General features: G+C 54.3%; 2 protein-coding genes across 3 annotated transcripts in view; one reads left to right on the top strand and one right to left on the bottom strand.

The window, feature by feature from the left end:
- Adgra2 (adhesion G protein-coupled receptor A2) overlaps nt 1–17,211 on the top strand; it is a 44,707-nt gene extending 27,496 nt beyond the window's left edge. Inside the window, exons 3-20 of one of the 2 annotated variants that reach the window (XM_042263028.2) lie at nt 1,981–2,052; nt 2,349–2,420; nt 2,640–2,711; nt 3,112–3,275; nt 3,803–4,016; nt 4,817–4,981; nt 5,560–5,758; nt 6,656–6,805; nt 6,963–7,124; nt 7,924–8,151; nt 8,366–8,582; nt 10,731–10,930; nt 12,277–12,404; nt 12,935–13,058; nt 13,592–13,737; nt 14,204–14,293; nt 14,522–14,655; nt 14,761–17,211. In XM_042263028.2, the coding sequence (XP_042118962.1) occupies nt 1,981–2,052; nt 2,349–2,420; nt 2,640–2,711; nt 3,112–3,275; nt 3,803–4,016; nt 4,817–4,981; nt 5,560–5,758; nt 6,656–6,805; nt 6,963–7,124; nt 7,924–8,151; nt 8,366–8,582; nt 10,731–10,930; nt 12,277–12,404; nt 12,935–13,058; nt 13,592–13,737; nt 14,204–14,293; nt 14,522–14,655; nt 14,761–15,794 (3,571 nt within the window). In that variant the 3' untranslated portion in view covers nt 15,795–17,211. Of the gene's footprint in view, nt 1–1,980; nt 2,053–2,348; nt 2,421–2,639; nt 2,712–3,111; nt 3,276–3,802; nt 4,017–4,816; nt 4,982–5,559; nt 5,759–6,655; nt 6,806–6,962; nt 7,125–7,923; nt 8,152–8,365; nt 8,583–10,730; nt 10,931–12,276; nt 12,405–12,934; nt 13,059–13,591; nt 13,738–14,203; nt 14,294–14,521 lie in introns of both variants that reach the window. The other variant, XM_006982922.3, reaches the window with a different exon arrangement.
- Nucleotides 17,114–21,801, bottom strand: Brf2 (BRF2 general transcription factor IIIB subunit). The gene is made up of 4 exons (XM_006982921.4): nt 21,552–21,801; nt 20,576–20,635; nt 19,331–19,652; nt 17,114–18,377 (listed from the first exon to the last, which is right to left on the bottom strand). Exons 1-4 carry the CDS (start codon nt 21,703–21,705, stop codon nt 17,630–17,632), a joined length of 1,284 nt encoding a protein of 427 aa, XP_006982983.1. The 5' UTR covers nt 21,706–21,801; the 3' UTR covers nt 17,114–17,629.
- Nucleotides 21,802–22,106: the final 305 nt, after the last annotated feature.

Here is a 22,106-nt window from a genome sequence, read left to right as displayed (position 1 = left end):
CCGAGGCTGGCTTTCCTTTCTGTGTGGAGGGGACTCACCTCCAGACAGAGTCTGGTGTGAGAGGGGGCTGAGATAGAGCCCAGTTACACTGACGTTTTATCTCTGCCTCTTGTCTCTGTTTCTTTCCCCCAACAGGGACTGCACAAACGGGCCCCCTGGTGGGATAGGACAGCACCTCCCTATCCTGGACACCCATTTCCTCTCACCCAGCTCCAGTTAACCCTCTCCTGTCCATAATTCAGAGCTGTCTCCAGGGCTTTTCCTATGCAGACCCAAGCCTCTCTTTGAAACTGGCTGGGAAGGTAGAGCATGGGAAACCAGTTTGACTCCAGATACCTTTGTTAGAGTTCGGTCTTCTTTCCCCAGGAGTGGCCCTGCTTCACTCCCTGCTCCCTCCCCTGAGCTCTTTTAGGTAGGACCAGACATGATGACACAGCCTTGGTTCTAATCTGTGTTGGCTTATGGAAGACGGGCTTTGATGGAGCCTTGGGTAGGTGGGTCAAGATCTGTAGCCCTCCCTACATAGAGGATGATGCAGAAGATGAGTGGGCCAGTATCTAGTTTGGCCCTTAGAGCAGAGGCCGGTGTGGTAGGTATTGGGCTGGTGCCATTAGCTAGGCACAAGCATGTCCCCTTAGTTGGGGAACTAGCTGTCGCCTCTGGGGAGGGGAGGGAGGGCCAAGATTTGAACTCCTGCCTCGGTGGTGTTTGAGCCACTGAAATGAGAGGTCAGACAGAGGCTGCTGTGTGACTCACCAGTGGTATGCTACACCATGTGGCGTGGAATGGCCCCCAGAAGCCATTGTCCATCCTGCTGTGATCTGCTCAGCCTGGAGGTAGCTTCTTTGCCACCTCCTGACAGCAGTGGGTGGATCGGCTATCCTCTCGAGGGGGCAGGGCTGGAGACCTTGCACAGGTTTTATTAGCCCTGGGCCTCATCTGTACCTGTGATTGGCAACCTCAGCTTGGAGCTGTACCAGGGCATAGTGTGTTGCTGGCCCACCAGCCTCCCTGCGGGTTTCCTCACAAGCTCCCGAGAGAGATCTGTAGGGATACAAAAACTATAAAATTCCCTCTGATGGCTAGGTACAGCTATTTTCAGTGGCTTCCCTGAACAGCCCTACATGTAAGGTCCTAGAGTGGTTCAGGTGAACGGAACACGGGAAACCTAGTCTCCTAACTCGTAACCGGAAGCTTTCTCCACTCCTTGTCCCTGTCTGGCCATCCAAAGCCTCCTGTACCATTTTAGATAAGTTGACGTAAAACACAGCTCTGGTCCCCAAGGGAGTTAAAGGTAGTTCGTTCTGAGCCACAGGTGAGTGACCGTGACCTCGGAACAGATTCAGCTTGCTCCGCATTACATGTTCCACCACGGAAGAGGCGACGTGAACCTGATAGCTCCAGAACAAAGAAATCCATAAATCAGTGCAAATATTTACCAAATCTACGAAAAGAGTAGGCAGGCATTACAGTGAAGTGGAGAAATCAGCTGTCCTGGAGACGTGCTATCTGAGGACATTCTTAGCTTTGGGGTTGAGGAAGCTGGTTATCTGCTAAGTTACAAAGGTCTTAGCTGATAGTCCGGAGGATGTTAGGCTGGATACAAAGGTAGGGGCTAAGTGGCTATTAAGCGAACTAAAGATAGCCTGAGATAATTGTGGCTTGGCTTTCCACTTGCAACAAGGACAACTCTCCGTATCATTGGGCAAGTGAACCCTGAGTTAGTCCACTGCATCTTCAACCCAGATGTGTTCCTTCTCACAGGACTTGAGCTTACACACATTTCTCTGACCAGTGCTCCTTGTCGGTGGCCAGAGAAGCTGAAGAGACCTGTTGGGTGGGTGTGTGGGAAAGCCGACTTAGAAGGGAATCAAGCTCCACAGAAAACCAGCCCCCCCTCCCGAGTGACAGGATGCCCTGCCCAAGGAGCAGGGTAGCCCTCAGACAGAAGTGTGAAGGTCACCCCACTGCTTCCCACAGGGACCTGAGGAACAATGTCATCAGCACTGTGCAGCCTGGAGCCTTCCTAGGTCTGGGGGAGCTGAAACGCTTGTGAGTGGCATGTCCTGCCCACCCCACCCCAGCCCTCTCTTTACCTGCCCCCCCCCAAATTTCCCAGATACCGTGAGCAACTACCCCTAGTAGTCACCCTGCCTTGTCCCTTCTCAGACCCCAAGCCTCTCCTCAGTCCATCGGCTGGGGCCAGTTGCTGGGGGTGTTTCCAGCTTGCTGTGGTAGAGGGGCCAAGCCTACTGCCCACATAATCTCCAGTTCAATGTCTCTCTCAGAAGTGAATCTTCGTCCTGTTGTATAGCGGACGTGCTGAGTGTCTCTCTCTCTCTCTCTAGAGATCTCTCCAACAACCGGATCGGCTGTCTTACCTCTGAGACATTTCAAGGCCTCCCCAGACTTCTGAGACTGTGAGTAATAGATAGGTTTCTGAGAGAGAGAGAGAGAGAGAGAGAGAGAGAGAGAGAGAGAGAGAGAGAGAGAGAGAGAGAGGTGGGAAGGGGGAAGGCTTGGGAGGAAGAAGGCTGAGCCAGACCCTTCTGGTACCTGCATTTTCTCCTTCCAGGGTTCTACCCTCCCGGCCCAGGGAGACCCTAAGATCTCATCTCACTCTTCCCTGCCCTCTGCAGAAACATATCTGGGAACATCTTCTCCAGTCTGCAACCTGGGGTCTTTGATGAGCTGCCAGCTCTTAAGGTTGTGTGAGTATCTTTCCCAGCACAGGAACAATCCCCTGGGTCCCTTCCTCTGCCCAGGAGGGAGACACCTGGACCCCAGGGGACTCTGAAGCCCAGACCTCAGCCCTCCCCTCAGCCCGAGAGAAACTCCCAGATCCTCTGAGCCACCTTACCTACCTGACACCCCACACTGTCCTGCCTCAAACTCCCATTTTCCACTCAGCACATTGACTGGGGCCATTCCTAGCCCTGGGGGGCATGCGTCACGCCTGCTGCGTGGGCAGACGGCCAGAAATGCCCCCGAGTTAATCATGTCCGGAGTAGCGGGGCACGCATGTGCCCGAGGTTGTCTTCTCCACCCCTTTCCTCCTTAGTTTCACCACGAGCCCACGAGCCCACGCTGTTCCTTGTACCCACCCTGCAGGGACTTCGGCACCGAGTTTCTGACCTGTGACTGCCACCTGCGCTGGCTGCTGCCCTGGGCCCGGAATCACTCCCTGCAGCTGTCAGAGCGCACGCTGTGTGCCTACCCCAGTGTCCTGCATGCCCGGGCCCTGAGCAGCCTCCAGGAGCCCCAGCTCCGCTGTGGTGAGGAACCTGTCCCAGGCCCCCAACGAGCCAGCCCCTCGGCCACACACAGCTTGCTAGGTCAGACCTCTCTGGGCCCCGTGTATTAGATGATGGACGTGTTTTCCAGGCCTCTCTCTTTCCCCTAGTTCGACGGGGTGGTCCTCCACCGGCATGCCTAGATCTCTTGTAGGACTACTTGCTTGTCTATATTTTCTTTTTTTTTTCCAGTATGTTTACTTATTTATTTCACATCCCCAACACAGTTTCCCCTCCCTCCTGCTTGTTTTATATTTTCATCTGGTCTCCGTTTGTATACTCCTCTGTTTTCCTCTTATCTAAAAGGATTTTTTTATGGTCCTTTTCACTCCCAACCAGAGATGACTAGAGGCAGAGGGTCTGGACCTGCCCTGTGGGATTCCACCTTCGCCGTGTGCTGCCCTTTAAGTACATCGAGCTAATAATGCGTTGCACTACTCGACCACTCTTAGACGTGGGCTCACGTGCACATGCACTCAGGCCTCATCCCTGATGTCTCTCATCCACAGAAGGGGCTCTGGAACTTCATACGCACTACCTCATCCCGTCCCTGCGCCAAGTGGTGTTCCAGGGCGACCGCCTGCCTTTCCAGTGCTCTGCCAGCTACTTGGGCAATGATACCCGCATCCACTGGTACCACAACGGGGCCCCTATGGAGGGCGATGAGCAGGCAGGCATCGTCCTGGCAGAAAACCTCATCCACGACTGCACCTTCATCACCAGGTACAGCTCTATTGTCCTTTTTCAGTCTAGGGCTTGGGGGAGGGGTAGCCATGGTGGACATGGTCCTGGGAGACAGGGAGGGCAGGGGGATGGGGGGGAGAGAATAAAGAGCTAAGATACAGTCATAAATGGTCTGAATAGAGCTTAGAATTAAAGCACCCCCCCCTCCTCAAAAAAAGATAGCATATGCTTGTTAAAACGAGGCTGGGTGGCGTTTGACATTTGCTAATGCTTCTACAATGCCTACAGCGCCCCTCCAATCAGGAGAAAGAGTATGTATGCACATCTATTTCTTACTCCGTTAAAGGAAGAACCTGAGCTAGCGTCCCAGAGCAGGGCATAGGGGGTTGGAGGCATGGAGTGGAGGGCTGGGCTGAGCCTGAGTGCTCAGCAAGGGTCGCAGTTTGCTTCCTATTGCTGCGCTAAACACCGTGTCCAAAAGCAACTTGGGGAGGAAAGGAGGGGAAGCCAGGGCAGGAACTCAAGCAGGGTAGGAACCTGGAGTCAGGAGCTGAAGCAGAGAGGAACAGTGCTATTAACTGACTTGCACCCTATGCGCAATCCTGGAGCATTCCGCTCAGGAGTGGCCCCGCCCACAGTGGGCGGGGCTCTCTCACACCCCGCAGAAATCAAGAAAATGCTCCCAGCGCCTTGCTCACAGGCCACTGTGATTGACAGAGGCGTTTTCTCAGTTGAGGCTCCATCTTCCCGGTTGACCCTAGCTTGTTGAGTCAAGTTGATGAGGAGAAAAACTAACCAGTGCACCAAGCCGCTTCCCCCCCTCCATCCCCCACCCGCAGTGAGCTGACCCTGTCCCACATCGGCGTGTGGGCCTCAGGGGAGTGGGAGTGCTCCGTGTCCACGGGCCAAGGCAACACCAGCAAGAAGGTGGAGATTGTGGTGCTGGAGACCTCCGCCTCCTACTGCCCCGCTGAGCGTGTGACCAACAACCGCGGGGACTTCAGGTTGTCTGCTTTATAAATGGCTGCCCCGGACCCCACCCCGGCATCTGCACCCTCCCTCGGAGAGCACAAGTGACTCCCATTGGCCTTCTTCCGAGTCCCAATGACTGCCTTTTCTTATTTAGCTCACAGCCTTGCTGTTAGCCCTCAAGAGGACGAACATCTTTTAATTGCTTCCTCCCACTTTAGTATGCAGAAGGTTCCTCCAAACAGTGTCACATCTTAACGCTCCAAAGGCCCTCTCTGTATGAAGGGCAGGTATTCTTCCCCATAGTGTAGAGCTGGGAATGCCAGAGCCCAGAGAAGATCAGCGACTGGTCCCATAAACAGCAGAGCTCATCTGTGAACCCAGATCCCTGCGTGGCACCCCCATATATTGTCTGCAGTATCGTTGTGAGAACAAACAGAGAAAGCAGAAGTTGAGAGCCCCACGATGGCTGCCAGGACAGTCTTGACTGAACCCTTCACCAAGCCCCGGGGGGGGGGGGGGTCTGGTGTCATAGTCCTGGGTTGAGGTTGGGAGGGGATGGCATTGGTCTCAAGGAGGCTTGGTCATGGCAGCTTCCTCCATCTACTTCTAGGTGGCCACGAACCTTGGCCGGCATCACGGCTTACCAGTCCTGCTTACAGTACCCCTTCACCTCTGTGCCCTTGAGTGGGGGAGCCCCAGGTACCCGAGCCTCACGCAGGTGTGACCGAGCTGGCCGCTGGGAGCCCGGGGATTACTCCCACTGCCTGTACACCAATGACATCACTCGGGTGCTCTACACCTTTGTGCTGGTGAGGCTGGGGCAAACCCCCCCCCCCCCCGCCCCTAACTTTGATTCCTGGAATTGGCTGGGATGGAGCCTGATACCTCATGGGGGGGGGGAGGCTGCACCTCTGTTCTCAGAGGTGCATTAAAAGGGGGGGGGGGTACAGCTGTCAGGCATGGTTGTGCACACCTTTTAGGAAGCAGAGGCAGGTGGGTGTCTGTGAGTTCAAGGCCAGTCTGGTCTATGTAGTGAGTTCCAGGACAGCCAGAGTTACATAGTGAGACCCTGTCTCAAAAATAGATAGATAGGTAGGTAGGTAGATAGATAGGTGGGTAGGTAGGTAGGTAGGTAGATAGGTGGGTGGGAGAGTGGGTGGGTGGGTGGGTGGATGGATGGATGGGATGGATGGATGGATGGGATGGATAGATAGATTGATAGATAGATGATAGATACAGACAGATAGACAGATAGATGATAGATAGGTAGGTAGATAGATAGAGATAGAGAGATAGAGAGATAGAGAGATAGAGATAGAGATAGAGATAGAGATAGAGAGAGAGAGAGAGAGAGAGAGAGAGAGAGAGAGAGAGAGAGAGAGAGAAGTGGGTACAACAAGGCCCATGGGCTGGCACCCTTTCCCCTGGGTGTCCTCCAGCTTGTCTTTTCCAGGGGCCAGGCCTGTACCTTACTCTATCTGCTCTATCCACCATCACAGTCATGTACACCTTCATCACCCTTGGGATAGAATGATGCTTAGGCTTGAGTAGCCTAGAGTTGTGGTATGAGTAGGAGAGGAACTCCTGTGCACTTTTGATCCTCGTGGTCTCCGTAGATGGTATTGGCTCCTCTCCTGCCCTGCAGCCCTAGGTTCTGAGACAGAAGGAAGCCAGACTGACCTTCTTTTCCCCCCAATGTCCCCCAGATGCCCATCAACGCCTCCAATGCGTTGACCCTGGCCCACCAGCTCCGGGTGTACACAGCTGAGGCTGCCAGCTTTTCAGACATGATGGACGTAGTCTACGTGGCTCAGATGATCCAGAAATTTTTGGGTTATGTTGACCAGATCAAAGAGGTGAGATTCAACTTCTCCTCTGCCACCCCCCGCCCCCACCCCCGCCCCCAGCCATCCTCCCCTCATCTCAGGCTTCACATACACACCAGCCCTGGGTCCTAAATACCACTGCTGCCCTCAGTGACGACTGTCCTGCCTCCCTCCCTCCCTCCCTCAGCTGGTGGAGGTGATGGTGGACATGGCCAGCAACCTGATGCTGGTGGATGAGCACCTTTTGTGGCTGGCGCAGCGAGAAGATAAAGCCTGCAGCGGCATTGTGGGTGCCCTGGAGCGCATCGGAGGAGCTGCCCTCAGCCCCCATGCCCAGCACATCTCTGTGGTACCGTAGCTTGGCATGGGGGGGGGGAATTCTTCAGGGGCTAGCCCTCGGGGGAGGGGCCTGAGAGTGGACTGGGGCCAGTTTTTGTGACCCTCAGACAGAAAGTGCTTGCCGGGACATACATCAGGCTCTGGTAACATGGTGGCAAGCACAACTCAGCTGTGAACTGTCAGGGAGGCGCAAAGGTAGCTGAGATCCACACTGTGGTGTGAGCCTTTCTGGTTGGGAACTGAGTTGGGGGGGGGGTTAAGCGGATGGAAGTAAAGAGGAGCTGACTGGGATTGAGTGCAGGGAAAAGGGAGGCTTTGTCTCAGTGTGGACAGCACTTTCAGGGGGATGGGGGGTGTTGGAAAGGTCACCGAGGGGCCGGTGACCTTTCTAAGCTGGTAGAATGTACAGCCCCATAGTAGAGCATTATGGGTAAGACATTGTGCTAGATACTCGGGGACATATGGGAGGGGCAGTCATAGACATGGACCCTGCTTGACAGCTGAGGTGGGGCGGCATAATCAGCAGGTGGAAGCTAGGGAGTGGGTGAGAGCAATAATATCTCCAAGGGAAGGAGCAGGCCTGTGTCTGCGAGGTGTGTGCGTGCGTGTGTGTGTGTGTGTGTGTGTGTGCGTGCATGCGCATGTGGGTGACTCCATGGCATATGTAAGACTTTCCATGCTTTGAAAAGACAGTGAGCCATACAGGGTAAGGGGCGTGGCTGAAGCAGACCTGAAGCGCGGACCTGTGTGGTCTTGGGCAGAGGACCACTATGTCTCAAATATCGGGTGACGGAGTTCTCTGTCCCCAGAACTCAAGGAACGTGGCCTTAGAGGCCTACCTCATCAAGCCTCACAGCTATGTGGGCCTGACCTGCACGGCCTTCCAGAGGAGGGAGGGAGGCATGTTGGCTGCACAGCCCGGTGGCCCTGGCCAGGATGTCCCGCTGGAGCCGGAGCCCTTAGCGGAGGATCAACAGCTCCGCTTCCGCTGCACCACGGGGAGACCCAACATTTCTCTGTCATCCTTCCACATCAAGGTGGGCACCAGGGGAAGGGAAGGGGGGGTGGGGGCGGGGGCCAGAAGCTGAGGAGGGTGGTGCTGAGATATACAGGTGTCTCCCGGTGGAGGGGGCTGTGAAGGAGGGGTAATAAAAGGTGGGAAGAGGGACAAGGCAGGAGACAGGAAGGGACTGGGAGACATCAAAACCCAGGGGTGCTGAGTATCTCTGAGGACCTCCTATGTCCCCTCAGAATAGCGTGGCCCTGGCCTCCATCCAGCTGCCCCCCAGCCTGTTCTCAACCCTTCCGGCTGCCCTGGCTCCCCCAGTCCCTCCAGATTGCACCCTGCAACTGCTGGTCTTCAGAAATGGCCGTCTTTTCCGCAGCCGTGGCAACGCTTCCCGTCCTGGAGCAGCTGGGCCTGGCAAGAGGCGTGGTGTGGCCACCCCGGTCCTATTTGCAGGAACCAGTAAGGGACTCCCTTCCTGTATGTCTGTCTGGCTCCTTCTGTATTCGTGGCTCCCTCCTGCCCTGGTACAGTCGGCAGAGGATAGCAGAAACCTCAAGAGTGCCTCAAGGAGGGTGGGAGTGGAGATGGCCTGTAAAGGAAGGGGTTGGTGGAGAACAGGATTTGGGGTACATGGTTTTATATCCCAGACATAGGACACTTTTATATCCTAAGCATATGACAAATCAGAAAGCTTGTGAGCACAAGGCCTCAATTCCTTCCCTTCACGCCAAACCCCAGACCTACTGCACCCATGGGCCCCAGGCTGGGTCAGCCATACTACATGAGCACTACCTTTGCTGTTATAAGGAGGAAGACATGGGGGCTGGAAAGATGGCTCAGAGGTTAAGAGCACTGGTTGTTCTTCCAGAGGTCCCGAGTTCAAGTCCCAGCAACCACATGGTGGCTCACAACCATCTGTAATGAGATCTGGTGCACTCGTTTGGCCTGCAGGGATACAAGCAGGCAGAACACTGTATACTTAATAAATAAATCTACGCCGGGCGTTGGTGGCGCACGCCTTTAATCCCAGCACTCGGGAGGCAGAGCCAGGTGGATCTCTGTGAGTTCGAGGCCAGCCTGGGCTACCAAGTGAGCTCCAGGAAAGGCGCAAAGCTACACAGAGAAACCCTGTCTCGAAAAACCAAAAAAAAAAAAAAAAAAAAAAATAAATAAATAAATAAATAAATCTAAAAAAAAAAAAAAAAGGAGGAAAACATGAAGGCCATGGCCTGCCCCCCACAATGGCTGCTGCTTCTCGAGTAGTGGAATACTCGAATAACACCCCCAGAGCTACCCCAGCCAGAGGCTCCTAAGACTGCGAGGCCAGCAGCTCTGGAGAGAAGTGTCCTAAAAGACAAGACAGCTGTGGCGTCGGGGTCAGAGGTGGGACTGGCCCAATAAATCCCAAGAGGTAGTCAGGACTTCCAGACACAGCATCGAGGGTAGAGACCCGAGCAGGAGAGGAGGATACACTGCCTTGTTTGCGGTCTGGTCCCCGGGAGCTGAGCGGATCACTGTAACCCTGTCCTTGGTTGGTCCGTCCCATCCGGAACAGTTCTTCTTCTACTACCTGCCCACACGTATCTTTCTGAATCTCTCTTTCCTTCCACCTTCCAAACTCTGGGCTTGCTCACCAGGCAATCTCCATCTACTGTAGGACCCACACTGTATATCCTAGACACAGAACACACCCAGTTTACCTTCTGAAAATACCACTGTGCACCCCACCAGAGCCCCTTCGAGCATCACGGGTTTATAATATCTACCTTCTTTTACACGCCATGCGGGGTCCTGTGTGCCATGAAGCTGTTGCCGTCACTACCCTGGGCTCCTCTCCTGTTCCTAAAATGGGCTCTTTCCAGTCTGGGTGGGAACGCTTGTTAAGGACTTAGCGTGTGTCAGTCTCTGCTGGGCCGAGATATGCTTGAACACCAGGCAGTTGGGTCCTCGCCCTTAAGAAGAGTGCGCACCTCAGCTGACAGGCGCTGACCAAGTCATTAGACGTGCGAGGCAGGGCAAGGTGCCTGGACTGTGGAGTCACGGTGCTCTTTTGAACCTAGTTAGGGGCCAGGGAGGCCTGCCTGGAAAACTCAAGTGTCTCTGAGACCTGGATGATACGTCATCAGAGGAAGGGTTCACTCCACTTTGTCAACCCCATGGGTTAATAACTGTTTTGATGGAGCGATGTGGAAGTAGGGTGGGGGCTGTATGATCCACGTCACAGGCACTTTCTCCCACGTAGTAGCTCTGCTTAATTCCTTCCTCAGGCTTTCTCCTGACCTCATCCACCCCTCTTTCCAGATGCCAACTGTTCCTTCCAGGGATCCCTCCTCACTTGGCTTGTCCTGCCCTCTGGGTTAGCAGTGCAGCCAATGTCACACCTCACTGGGCACCTAGGGTGGGGAGACCTGGCAAATGGTTTCACCTGTCCCGTCCCCGACCCCACTCCCTGGGTAGACTGTCACCTACACCATATCTAGCTCTGTCCCCAGGTCAGCAGGATCCCTGCATGCTCTGATCACCGCGACAATTGCTCTGCTTCGCCACTCTCTCGGCAGCCTTCCTCACAGCCTCGTGTGTCTGTGTGGACTTCCCTGTCCCCTGCAGGTGGCTGCGGCGTGGGAAACCTGACCGAGCCGGTGGCTGTTTCACTGCGGCACTGGGCTGAAGGCGCTGACCCCATGGCAGCTTGGTGGAACCAGGAGGGGCCCGGGGGCTGGAGTTCCGAAGGCTGCAAGCTCCGCTTCAGCCAGCCCAATGTCAGCTCGCTGTACTGCCAGCATTTGGGCAACGTGGCTGTGCTCATGGTGTGTATAATGGTGTGTGTGTGAGTGTGTGTGTGTGTATTTGTGTGTGTGTGTGTGTGTGTGTGTGTGTGAGAGAGAGAGAGGGGGGGGATATGAGTGTGTTGGGGGGGAGTGAGTGTATGTGAGTCTGTGTGAGAGAGAGGAAGGGGGAGTGTGTATGTGGGGAGTATGAGTGTGTGGGTGTGTGTGTGAGAGTGTGTGTGTGTGTGTGTGTGTGTGTGCACGCGTGCGCGCGCGCAGAGATGCAGGGAGGCAAGGGAACATGCGTAGGAGATAGGGACTGTGGTACTTTGATCACTTGGAGCTACAAGAAAATACAGGAAGGACAGCAGCCTTGTCCTTTGTTGATGGCAAAGTTCATGGGAAATGACCCTCGTTCCTGCCTCTTCCATCTTTCAGGATGGATCTGGGGCCATCTAGCTTGGCCCTCAGGGCCTATTTTGTTTGGTTGGTTTGGTTTTTTGAGACAGGGTTTCTTGTAGCCCAGCCCAAGCTGACAATGACCTGCCTCGAATTGCTTATCTTCTTGCCTCCAAGCAGCCAAGTGCTGAGATAATAGGCATGCATCACCATACCTATTTTGACCTGAATTGTACTTAAAAAGCAACCTGGTGCCAGGCGGTGGTGATGCACGCCTTTAATCCCAGCACCCAGGAGGCAGAGGCAGGTGGATCTCTGTGAGTTCAAGGCCAGTCTGGTCTATAAAGGGAGTTCCAGGAGTAGCCAGGGCTACACACAGAAACCCTGTCTTGAATACCCCCCCCCCCAAAAAAAAATCAAGAAAAGCAACCTGGGAACATGTGTAGTCATCCGCTCCCTTATCCCATTCCTCATCCAGCTTTTGTTGATACTGAGCAGACGTTCATCGCAGACAGCCGTCTTCCTCTTAGCTCATCTGAACTTTTAGAAAGTGATTTATTTCTTTTTATCTTATGTGCATTGGTGTTTCGCCTGTATGTATATCTGTGTCAGGGTGTCACATCCCCTGGAACTGGAGTTACAGGTGGTTGTGAGCTGCCATGTGGGTGCTGGGAATTGAACCTGGGTCCTCTGGAAGAGCAGCCAGTGTTCTTAACCGCGGAGCCATCTCTCTAGCCCCCGTCTTTGAGTTTTCCACTGGGCATCTAAAAAGAATTTCCCTAGAAAAGCAGAACGCTAGAAGGGAAGCCGTCAGTGTTTCTTGAGGCCAGCTTCTTGAGTGACTGTCTTCATACTTGTATTCTATCTACCAAATGGACTAAAGCATCCAGGTATGCAGGTCCAAGACAGGCAGTTGTCAATATAAGGGACAGTGGCTTAGGGACAGACAGGGTCTGCTCAGCCCTCTCACACACACCCCTTCCCAGGAGCTGAGTGCATTCCCTCGGGAGGTAGGAGGTTCTGGAGCTGGGTTGCATCCCGTTGTCTACCCCTGCACGGCCTTGCTGCTGCTCTGCCTTTTCTCCACCATCATCACCTACATCCTTAACCACAGGTGAGCACTGCTCCAGGGAGGAGGGAGTGTGGGGCCGGGGGGTGGGGGTGGGGGGAGGCTCCCCACAGGCTGGCAGAAGTTTCTTCTTCAGGCAGGTCCACATGACCTGGCTAGGCTCTGGGGTTGAAGAGCACATTTTGGGGGTGAGGAAGTGGAAGTGGGGGGGATTAAGGACGTCTTTCCCATGGCCTGGAGCACATTTATGCACATACCCATAGATCATTTGCGTTCTCTTTTTTGGCTCTCCCAGTGGTCTTAAGACACTGTAGGGTAGCGGTTTTCAACCACCCTAATGCTGAGACTCTTTAATACAGTTCCTCATGTTATGGTGACCCCTCCCCAACCATAAAATTACTTCATTGCTACTTCATAACTGTACTGATACGAATCATAATGTAAATACCTGATAGGCAGAATCTTTGATAAATAACCCCTGTGAAAGGGTCAGGGGTCTGGACCCACAGGTTGAGAACTGCTGCTGTAGGGGGGGGGGTTGGACAGCTCATTAATAAAGACTCTTTCTGGGGCAGCTCCATCCACGTGTCCCGGAAGGGTTGGCACATGCTGTTGAATCTGTGTTTCCACATGGCCATGACCTCTGCTGTCTTCGTGGGGGGCATCACTCTCACCAACTACCAAATGGTGTGCCAAGCGGTAAGAAGGGGATGGGGCACTCCAAACTGAGTGACTTCAGAGGAAGAGGGGGCAGAGCAAGAAGAATAAGGTTTATGGACACAGCCCCCAGCTCCTCTGTTCTCTGCGCGAGCCTTGTAGGGTTGGGAAGGGGGTGATGTGTAGAGTCACAGGAATGAATGGTCAGACTAGCTCCAAAAACGCTGGAGATGGAGTTTCAAAGTGGAGAGCGGGGGGCATCCTAGTGGAGGAGCGGTCATGTGTCAGCCAGACTGCTGTGTCTGGGTCCTGGAGAACCCCTGGGGTGAGAGAGAGAGAGGAGAGAGAGAGAGAGAGAGAGAGAGAGAGAGAGAGAGAGAGAGAGAGAGAGAGAGAGAGAGAGAGCGCAAGCCCCTGCTGGAAGCAGAGAGGGCGCCAGCAGGGACCAGAATGATGAGTACCTGGGTGGGATGCTGGAGACATGGGCAGAGTGGGAACATACACGGCCATTGACGTTCCAGGGTGTAGCCCAGTCAGCAGCTCAGGTCCCAAGCCTCAGTGCCTTGACCTTGTAGGTGGGCATCACTCTGCACTACTCGTCCTTGTCCACGCTGCTCTGGATGGGGGTAAAGGCTCGTGTCCTCCACAAGGAGCTCACTTGGAGGGCACCCCCTCCAGAAGAAGGGGATGCGGCCCCGCCTGGTCCTCGCCCCATGCTCCGGTGAGTGCGCTCAGCTCTCGGCTATGGGGAGGGGCCTCAAGACCCAATAATAGGCGTAGCAAAGCTGGGGTGTCTGGGGGCGGGTACAGGATCCCCGGAGATCTCTCTCCAGAGGCTAGAGACAAGCTTCTCAGGCGTGATAAGGATAGGGAAAGGAGTTGACACCAAAGGGCATTGGGTGGGAATCCTAAAAACCTTCGTGACATCCCTCCCTTGGACTGTTTAAGGTTGGAGAGAACAATTTCGGCTCTTGCCCCTCAGAGCACAGTTCTTGGCCAAGTTCTGAAGAAGCTGCCCTTCCCTTAGGAGGCCTTACATCCCTGCCCTCCCCCCACCTCCCCAAGTCACACAGATTTTAAGAGGACAGAGGAGATGATAGAGACATTCAATTCAAGGGCTCCGAGCACCTGGTTCTCTTACCTCCAGCGCTCCATTTCTCTGACCTTCAAACCCCGCCCTCCCCCAGGTTCTATTTGATTGCTGGAGGGATCCCCCTCATAATCTGCGGCATCACCGCTGCGGTCAACATCCACAACTACCGGGACCACAGTCCCTAGTGAGCGCCTCTCCCTCCTGCCCCATCATCCCCATCTGCCTGCCCCAACCTCCACACCAGCCCCCGGCCCGCTGTTCCACCCAGCCAGAGCGCCCCCTGCATGCCGACTAAGCCAGGTCCTGCCTCACCTCTCTACTTCCCACGTCCTACCTCATCAACCACCCAGCCTGGGCCCCGCCTCCAGGGCTCTCCAAACCCTTCATCCACTATACCTCTGTCTCCCCCTAGTTGCTGGCTGGTGTGGCGTCCGAGCCTTGGTGCCTTCTACATACCGGTGGCGTTGATTCTGCCCGTCACCTGGATCTACTTCTTGTGTGCGGGCCTGCACTTACGGGGTCACGTGGCCCAGAATCCTAAGCAGGGTAACAGTAGGCTCTCTCCGGAGCCAGGGGAAGACCTGAGGGGTTCCACCAGGCTCAGGAGCAGTGGCGTCCTCCTGAGTGACTCTGGTTCCCTTTTGGCTACAGTTAGCGCAGGGGGAGGGACACCTGCGCCCCCCGAGGTTGGTGATGGCGTCTATTCTCCGGGAGTCCAGCTGGGGGCGCTGATGACCACGCATTTCCTGTACCTGGCTATGTGGGCCTGTGGCGCCTTGGCCGTGTCTCAGCGCTGGCTGCCCGGAGTGGTGTGTAGCTGTCTCTATGGTGTGGCAGCTTCGGCTCTGGGCCTCTTTGTCTTCACGCACCACTGTGCCAGGCGTAGGGATGTCCGGGCTTCCTGGCGCGCCTGCTGCCCTCCTGCTTCACCCTCGGCCTCCCACGCCCCACCCCGGGCCCTGCCGACGGCTGCGGACGAGGGATCCCCAGTGCTGGGGGAGGGACCAGCCTCCCTCAAGTCCTCCCCAAGTGGCAGCAGTGGCCGCGCGCCGCCGCCCCCGTGCAAACTCACCAACCTGCAGGTAGCCCAGAGTCAGGTGTGCGAGGCCGGCGTGGCTGCCCGCGGGGATGGAGAGCCAGAGCCCACGGGCGCCCGTGGCAGCCTAGCTCCCCGGCACCATAACAACCTGCACCACGGACGCCGAGTACACAAGAGTCGGGCCAAGGGGCACCGAGCCGGAGAGACTGGCGGCAAGAGCCGGCTCAAGGCGCTGCGCGCGGGCGCGTCCCCGGGAGCTCCCGAGCTGCTGTCCAGTGAGAGCGGCAGCTTGCACAACAGCCCCTCCGACAGCTACCCCGGCAGCAGCCGCAATAGCCCCGGCGACGGCCTCCCACTCGAGGGTGAGCCCATGCTCACGCCGTCGGAGGGCAGCGACACCAGCGCAGCGCCGACCTCGGAGACGGGGCGCCCCGGGCAGCGCCGCTGCGCCAGCCGGGACAACCTCAAGGGCAGCGGCAGCGCACTGGAGCGGGAGAGCAAGCGCCGCTCGTACCCGCTCAACACCAGCAGTCTGAACGGCGCCCCCAAGGGGGGCAAGTACGAGGATTCCAGTGTGACCGGTGCAGAGGCCATGGCGGGAGGCTGCATGAAGACCGGCCTCTGGAAGAGCGAGACCACTGTCTAGGGCAGAGGCGGGCCAGATTTAGGATGGGCCGGCCACACCGGCTGGCTTGTTTATTCCCAGATCCTCCTGGGCGGTCCAAGCTGTCTACCTATGTGCAGGTTTGAGGTGGCCGTGCCCGTGGCTGCTCCTGGGCTCACCATCTTTAGTTACCGGGGCTGGGGAAGGGAGAGGCAGATGCTTGCCGGTTGTCTGGTGGACTATCCCCTCGGCAGTAGCGACAGACAATCCCAGACATCAGTTTAGACCAGTTTTGATGGTCAAAGTTTTTGGTGTGCCCTTCCAGGTAGGGGGTAAAAGTTCCGTCGGTCTGTGGGGTGACCCGCAAACGGAGTGGAAAAGCACAGCCCAGGTAGGCGCAGGAAACCTGGGAACTGCCTTTTCCTCACCAGCCTCAGGAGGCACCGTGTGACTGCCAAGATCCCAGGCCTCTCGCCCAGTTTTGGCCTGGGAAACCATCCTAGCAGGTGAGCCAGGTGCCCTGCCGGGGGAGTAACAGGTGCTGCCTTTTCAGATCAACTATGCAAGGGGGAGGGGCAGTGTGTAGGCAACTCTAGAGGTCAGCTAAGTCCCGTGGGACAGGGGGCAGGTGGGAGAGAGGTGCCCAGTTAGGGAGACATGATCCCTAGGGGGTGGTACACAAGTCTTCCAGAACAAAACCTGAACCCTGAGCACCTGAGAAAGTGATGCCGCCAGGTGCCTAAAGCCTCAAGGCGAGGGAGCTGCTATTTGGATCCGGGCACCACCTGTCTCAAGAGTGGGTCCACTTAGCTGCTCAATTACAACACCCACTGCCTGCTCTCAGCTGTCCATCTCCAAGGGACTGAGGAAAAAATGCCTCCATGAGGCTTCTGTGGCCAAGCCATGGTGATAATCCGATTTCTAACTCCAGTTAGAAGCCTAAAATGCCAAACCATCTCCCAACTCACTGAAACCTGACCAGACTCGGAGGCAGTACCTGGGTCCTGGCTGCCCAAGAGTCTGCTTTCACTACTCGATAAAAACCCCAGCAACCATTTTCCCCCAGCTTAAAATGCCTTCTACTAGAATCACATGGAAGGAGAGGAAACCTTGGGCCTTTTGAAGCAGTAGGGTACCCAGGTCTGGTCAGGTGGGAGAACACAGTGGGGGAGAATCCACACTCCTTGAGATGGGTCCCATTATTTATGCTTGCTGCACAGACAATATTAGAGGGAAGCTTTGTATTACTCTACCACACATGCTGGCTGCTGTTTACATACCCTGCCGACGCCTTAGCACTGGAGAGCTTTTTGCAATATGCCGGGGAGGGGGGGGGGGAGACGACAAAGTGCCAAAGAAAATCTGTTTTAAAAGTTCTGGTTTTATACAACAGAATGTTTTCTAGCAGATGCCTCTCTGTTTTAATATATTAAAGTCTTGCAAAGCCCTTTGAGCGACAGCCTTAGTCCACCCATGGTCCTTTTGTTAATGATGTAGCAGAGCTTATGAAAGTGTGAGACCACTAGAACCTAACTGAGCCTGGGCCAGGAGTCGCGGCTCCTGCTCATGTGACGGTTGACACCATGAGGATTGCCAGCTCTTTAACAGCAATGTTTACTTCACATCGAGGCAGAAGAGAGCTGGGCGGATCTTCAGCAGTCTTAGGAGGGATCCATCCCAGACTGGAGACGGCCAGCTTGCCTGCCTGCACCAAGGACAGGCTTTCCCACCTATAGACATTCCACAAGCCTCCCAACTTCTCTAGGGCGTTGGGTCCAATTAACTGCTCCTCTTGGTTCCTTTAAATAAGAAAGGAATATCCCAAGGGCATCTACATTTACTTCTGGCAGCACGGCAGGCCTATTAACAAACTGTAGTCAGAATTTTTGAATGCGCCTTGAAGAATGTGCATCAGTGCGGGTAAGGACACTCGTGGCTCCCTGGCCAGCAGCTTGGGCTCTCTCAAAGTCTCTGACTTCCTGAGGGGTGCGCAAATATTGCTCGATTTCGCTGTCGGAAATGTTCTCGTCTCCGGTCACTACAGAAACGGGGGGCGGGGGGTGGGTCCGTTTGGGAGGCTTCAACATACAGGGTGGGAGGAGAGGCGCGGGGCTGGCAGGGCGTTTCCTCTTGGGCAAATCACAGGTACCATCCCCCGCCTCCTCTCGCTGTGCCTGCCCCCGCTGCTCTTGCTTGTGGGTCTCCACTTCCGATGGTCCATCTCGAAAGGCCATGCGGACCAGCATGTGGCGGTGCTGGAGAAGGTCGCCGATGTGTTTCACCACGGTCCGCTTATCGAGCTTCAGCACTTGCAGCCAGGCCAGCTGGCTGGCCATCCGGAGCAGCACAGCCAGGAGCTCCTGCAGGCGGGAGGCAGCCGGGTAGGGCAGATCCACATTTGCCAACTTACAAAACTGGGCAAGAGAACATGTCAGTCGGCCCGAGGGCCGCAGAGACTGCCACGCCAGGAAGGTGGCTGCAGTGATGATAGGCAAGGGGTGCCGCCCCGTCACGAGCCACGTCTCATTTGCCAGCTCCACCAGCTGCAAGGTTCGAGACAGCATCTTGTCTTTGTCCTCCACATACTTGGCTGGCATGGATGGGTTAGCCTGGAACAGTTTGAAGCTGGAAGAACCAGAAGGAAGGTCAAGGGAATGACGGGTGTTCTTCCAGGGAGAGAAGGGCAGTCTACCCAAGGTGGATGGGGAAGCTGTTCTGTCCTAGGGACAGTCAAGGTCACTGGGGAGAGAGGCACTGAGAAAGAGGGGCGGGAAACGTGCCAGGTAAAGGGCGCTAACATAGCTGAGCACCTTCCTAGGGCACAATTCCAGTGTCCTCATTTACTCCATGGAACGTGTACCATTACATAGAAAGTGTACCATTACATAGAATGTGTACCATTACATAGAAAGTGTACCATTATATGCATCTACTCAGGATATGACCAAGTTTCAACCATTACTGTTTGGGGTTGGTTGGTTTGGTTTTTTTTAACACAGGGTCTCATCATGAAATCCAGGCTGGTCTAGAACTCCAGATAACTCTTGCTTCAGCCACCCAAGTGCTGGGATTAAGGGTATGTGCTACCATACTTGGTCAGCCATTTTGTGGTTTGGTTTTGTTTTAAAGTATGCTTGTTAGGCCAGCCTGGGCTGTGCGAGACTGTCTAAAACCAAACAGCTAAGAATCTTACTAAAACCTCAGCTTCGAACCTTGTTCTACTATTGACTAGTATCTTTGGACTCGATATAGAGGTGACCCTGCCACTACATACAGTGACACATGGCCCCTGCACGTAACTCGAACGATCGCCATTCATAAAGCAGGAGTCAGGCAACTCAGTGGCCCTATGCCAAGGCTGGCTAAGGATTTTTTTAAAAAACATTATCCCAATCCTGTGATGGAAAGGAGACTGGAAGATTACAGCGTTCTAGAAAAGTACAAATGGTATTGATCTCGGTGGTAAGCGTGAAATGGGAAGGAAAGACCCCCCACCCCCTTTGAGACAGGCTCTGGTGAAGGCATGCATCTGCCAGGGCACCTCCCTACCCAGCCTTTCCTCCTAGACAAACAAGTACCTGCTGCAATAGGACTTCACCAGGTCTGCCAGGCACAGAGATGGCACATCCAGCCCCAAAAGCTTCACGATCTGCATGTAGGTGCCGGAAAACATATCCAGATCTGCGTACAATAGGGTGCAGATGGTTCCCATGGTGAGGGGCCAGTTATGTTGCCGGCAGGTGATTAGAACACAGCATCCGACTAACACTTCCTTCTTCTGTAGCCTCGCAGCGCGGATGCCAGACAGCTTATAGGCCTTTTGATAGTAGGAGACTGCTGTATCCTCGAACGTGGGGGGCAGCTTCAGAATCCGGCACAGGTCTCTCACCCGACGGAGGTCTAGGAAAACACACAGCAAGCAGAGAGGTCAGCTAGGGCTTAATTCAGGTCTGTTAAACTTGCCCTATATAGCAGATGCACAAATAATACGCCCTCCTGTACTAACAGAACACTTGATGTGGCCATGTGTTTTATGGTGCTGGAGCTAGACTCGAGATCCTCAGGCATACTGGGCAAGCTCTTTATCCCTAGAGAACATCTGTGGAAAGGTCACACTCAACCCACCACCTTCTATGAGTTATTTTGACTTATGGACAGGGCAGTTTCTCATTTGTTTTGGTACCAGGGATTGAACCCCAAGCCTTACATATGATAGGTGCATACTCTATCACCAACCTACCCCTTAGCTCCAAAGCCAAGCTTTACCCAGGCTCCTTGAGGCTACATTAAGCCCTGTGCAGACCCAAACTTTCATCTACCACAATTCCTTTTAGTTTTTAAGACACACGATGTAGCTGGGCTGACCTCCAAGTCTATCCTCCTGCCTCACGTGTCCTGAGTGCTGGGAGTGTAGGCCTACACCACATCAGCTATTGCTCTCTTCTAGCCTATCTTAGACCAGTAATGCCGAAAACAAGAACACACAGATGGACTCAGACATCAAGACAATTTTCCTTAAAGCCACCGTATCATAAAAAGCTGATTCTCTGGGCTGGAGAGATGGCACAGCCGTTAAGAGCACTGGCCGCTCTAGCAGAGGTCCTGGGGTTCAGTTCCCAGCACCCACATGGCAGTTCACAACCACCTATAACTCCAGTTCCATGTGATCCAACACCCTCTTCTGACTCGATGGGCACCAGGCATGCACATGCTGCACACACATACATGCAATTAGAACACCCATACAAATATGAAAACCAAACATTGAAGAGTCGCGTAAATAAAAGCAAAGCTGAAATTTAAGGAAAAAGGTTGCTTCTCACCTCGTTGCTGGCTGCGACTAACTTGTTCATTTTCCCCTGTGCTTCGAGAATATGTCACTTCTGTAAAAAAAAACAAAAACAACAACAACAACAAAGAAAAACAAATAGCACAGCTGGCCTCCATTCATTCATCTCCTTGCCCCCTGACCACATCAGACCAGGGAGATTTCAAATTATTATGTATCTACTTCTCATCTCAGAGAAGATACCCATCCATGTAAAAGTAAAGGCTTTTTATGTCTTCAGTAGCACCAAATCCAGCGACAGACAGTACAGAACTATATAAAGCAGCGCTGGTGATTCCAATTTTCCAAGTTATTTCTCTGGTACATCCCATTTCGCGGGCTGCACTAGTCAAGGACTAGCCCAGTGGTTCCCAACCTCCTAATGCTGTGACCCTTTTTAATACAGTTCCTCACACTGTAGTGACCCCTAACGCTAAAATTAGTTTCGTTGCTACGTCATAACTGTAATTTTGCTAGTTTTATGAATTATAATGCAAATAACTGAGATGCAGGATGGTCTTCGGCTACAAGACCCGTGAAAGGGTCCTTCGAGCTCCCAAAAAGGTCGAGACCCATAGGTTGAGAACTACTAAGCAATGGCGCGGTAGGAACGGAGGTGCATTTTGCCAGTTGGTGCTACAAACTACCATGGGGTAATGGTTCGTGTTGTATTTCCAAATAATTTACCAGCCAGCCTTCAACACTGATTAGGTCTCACTCATCCACAATCCAGTATACCCACTAAACGCCAGACACCACAGTAGGTATTGGGGAACACAGATGACTAGCAACCTCCTCCAGCTAATTTACTTGGAGCGAGCTTCTCCCACATTTAACTGTGCACATGACCAAAAAAAAATAAATAAATAAATAAATAAAAAAAAGGCGCGCGGGGTGGGGGAGGGAGCTGGGAATGTGGGTTTAAGCACTCCCCCGCCCCAGGCTATCCCCAGGGCAGGCTCCACCAGTACCTCTGAGGTTGCCCTCGTCGCTGAAGGTGGTCGTAAGGACCCCTTCGGTGACCACACAGCCGCAGTCGCAGCACACCAGCTGGCTCTGAGAATAATGTGAGTCTTCCACGAGCTCAGAGGAGCCGCAGTCCGGGCAGCGGCTGCCGCTCGGCATCTCACCATCGGCCACACACCGCCGGGACACCCACCCCTAAGAAGGTATAACTAACTGGAGGGGCCCTGATTCCGACTGCACCTTCCTCTTCCGGTCAGCTGGACCACCGGCTAGTGGTTGGCTCCGCCCCCGTGGCGGCACGCCCCTTCCGATCTCGTTGGTGGACCCGGGTAGAAACATGAGTGAGAAAGGAAGGTTCCTGGCCTTAACTGTGTCTCGGGTTCTCTGGTGTCTTGAGATTGAGCCGCGTTGGGAGTTGACACATGCCAGAGATAAGGAATCGCTGTCTGCGAAACACTATTTTATTTATATTATTTAATTTATTTTCTGTTTTTGGTTTTTCGAGACAGAGTTTCTCTGTGTAGTTTTGGCGCCTGTCCTGGAGCTCGCGCTGTAGACCA

Source organism: Peromyscus maniculatus, chromosome 17, assembly GCF_049852395.1.
Source record: "Peromyscus maniculatus bairdii isolate BWxNUB_F1_BW_parent chromosome 17, HU_Pman_BW_mat_3.1, whole genome shotgun sequence".
Classification (NCBI taxonomy): Eukaryota; Metazoa; Chordata; class Mammalia; order Rodentia; family Cricetidae; genus Peromyscus; species Peromyscus maniculatus.
The sequence above is the reverse complement of the archived record's forward strand: the minus strand, read 5'-3'. Positions and strand labels throughout refer to the sequence as shown.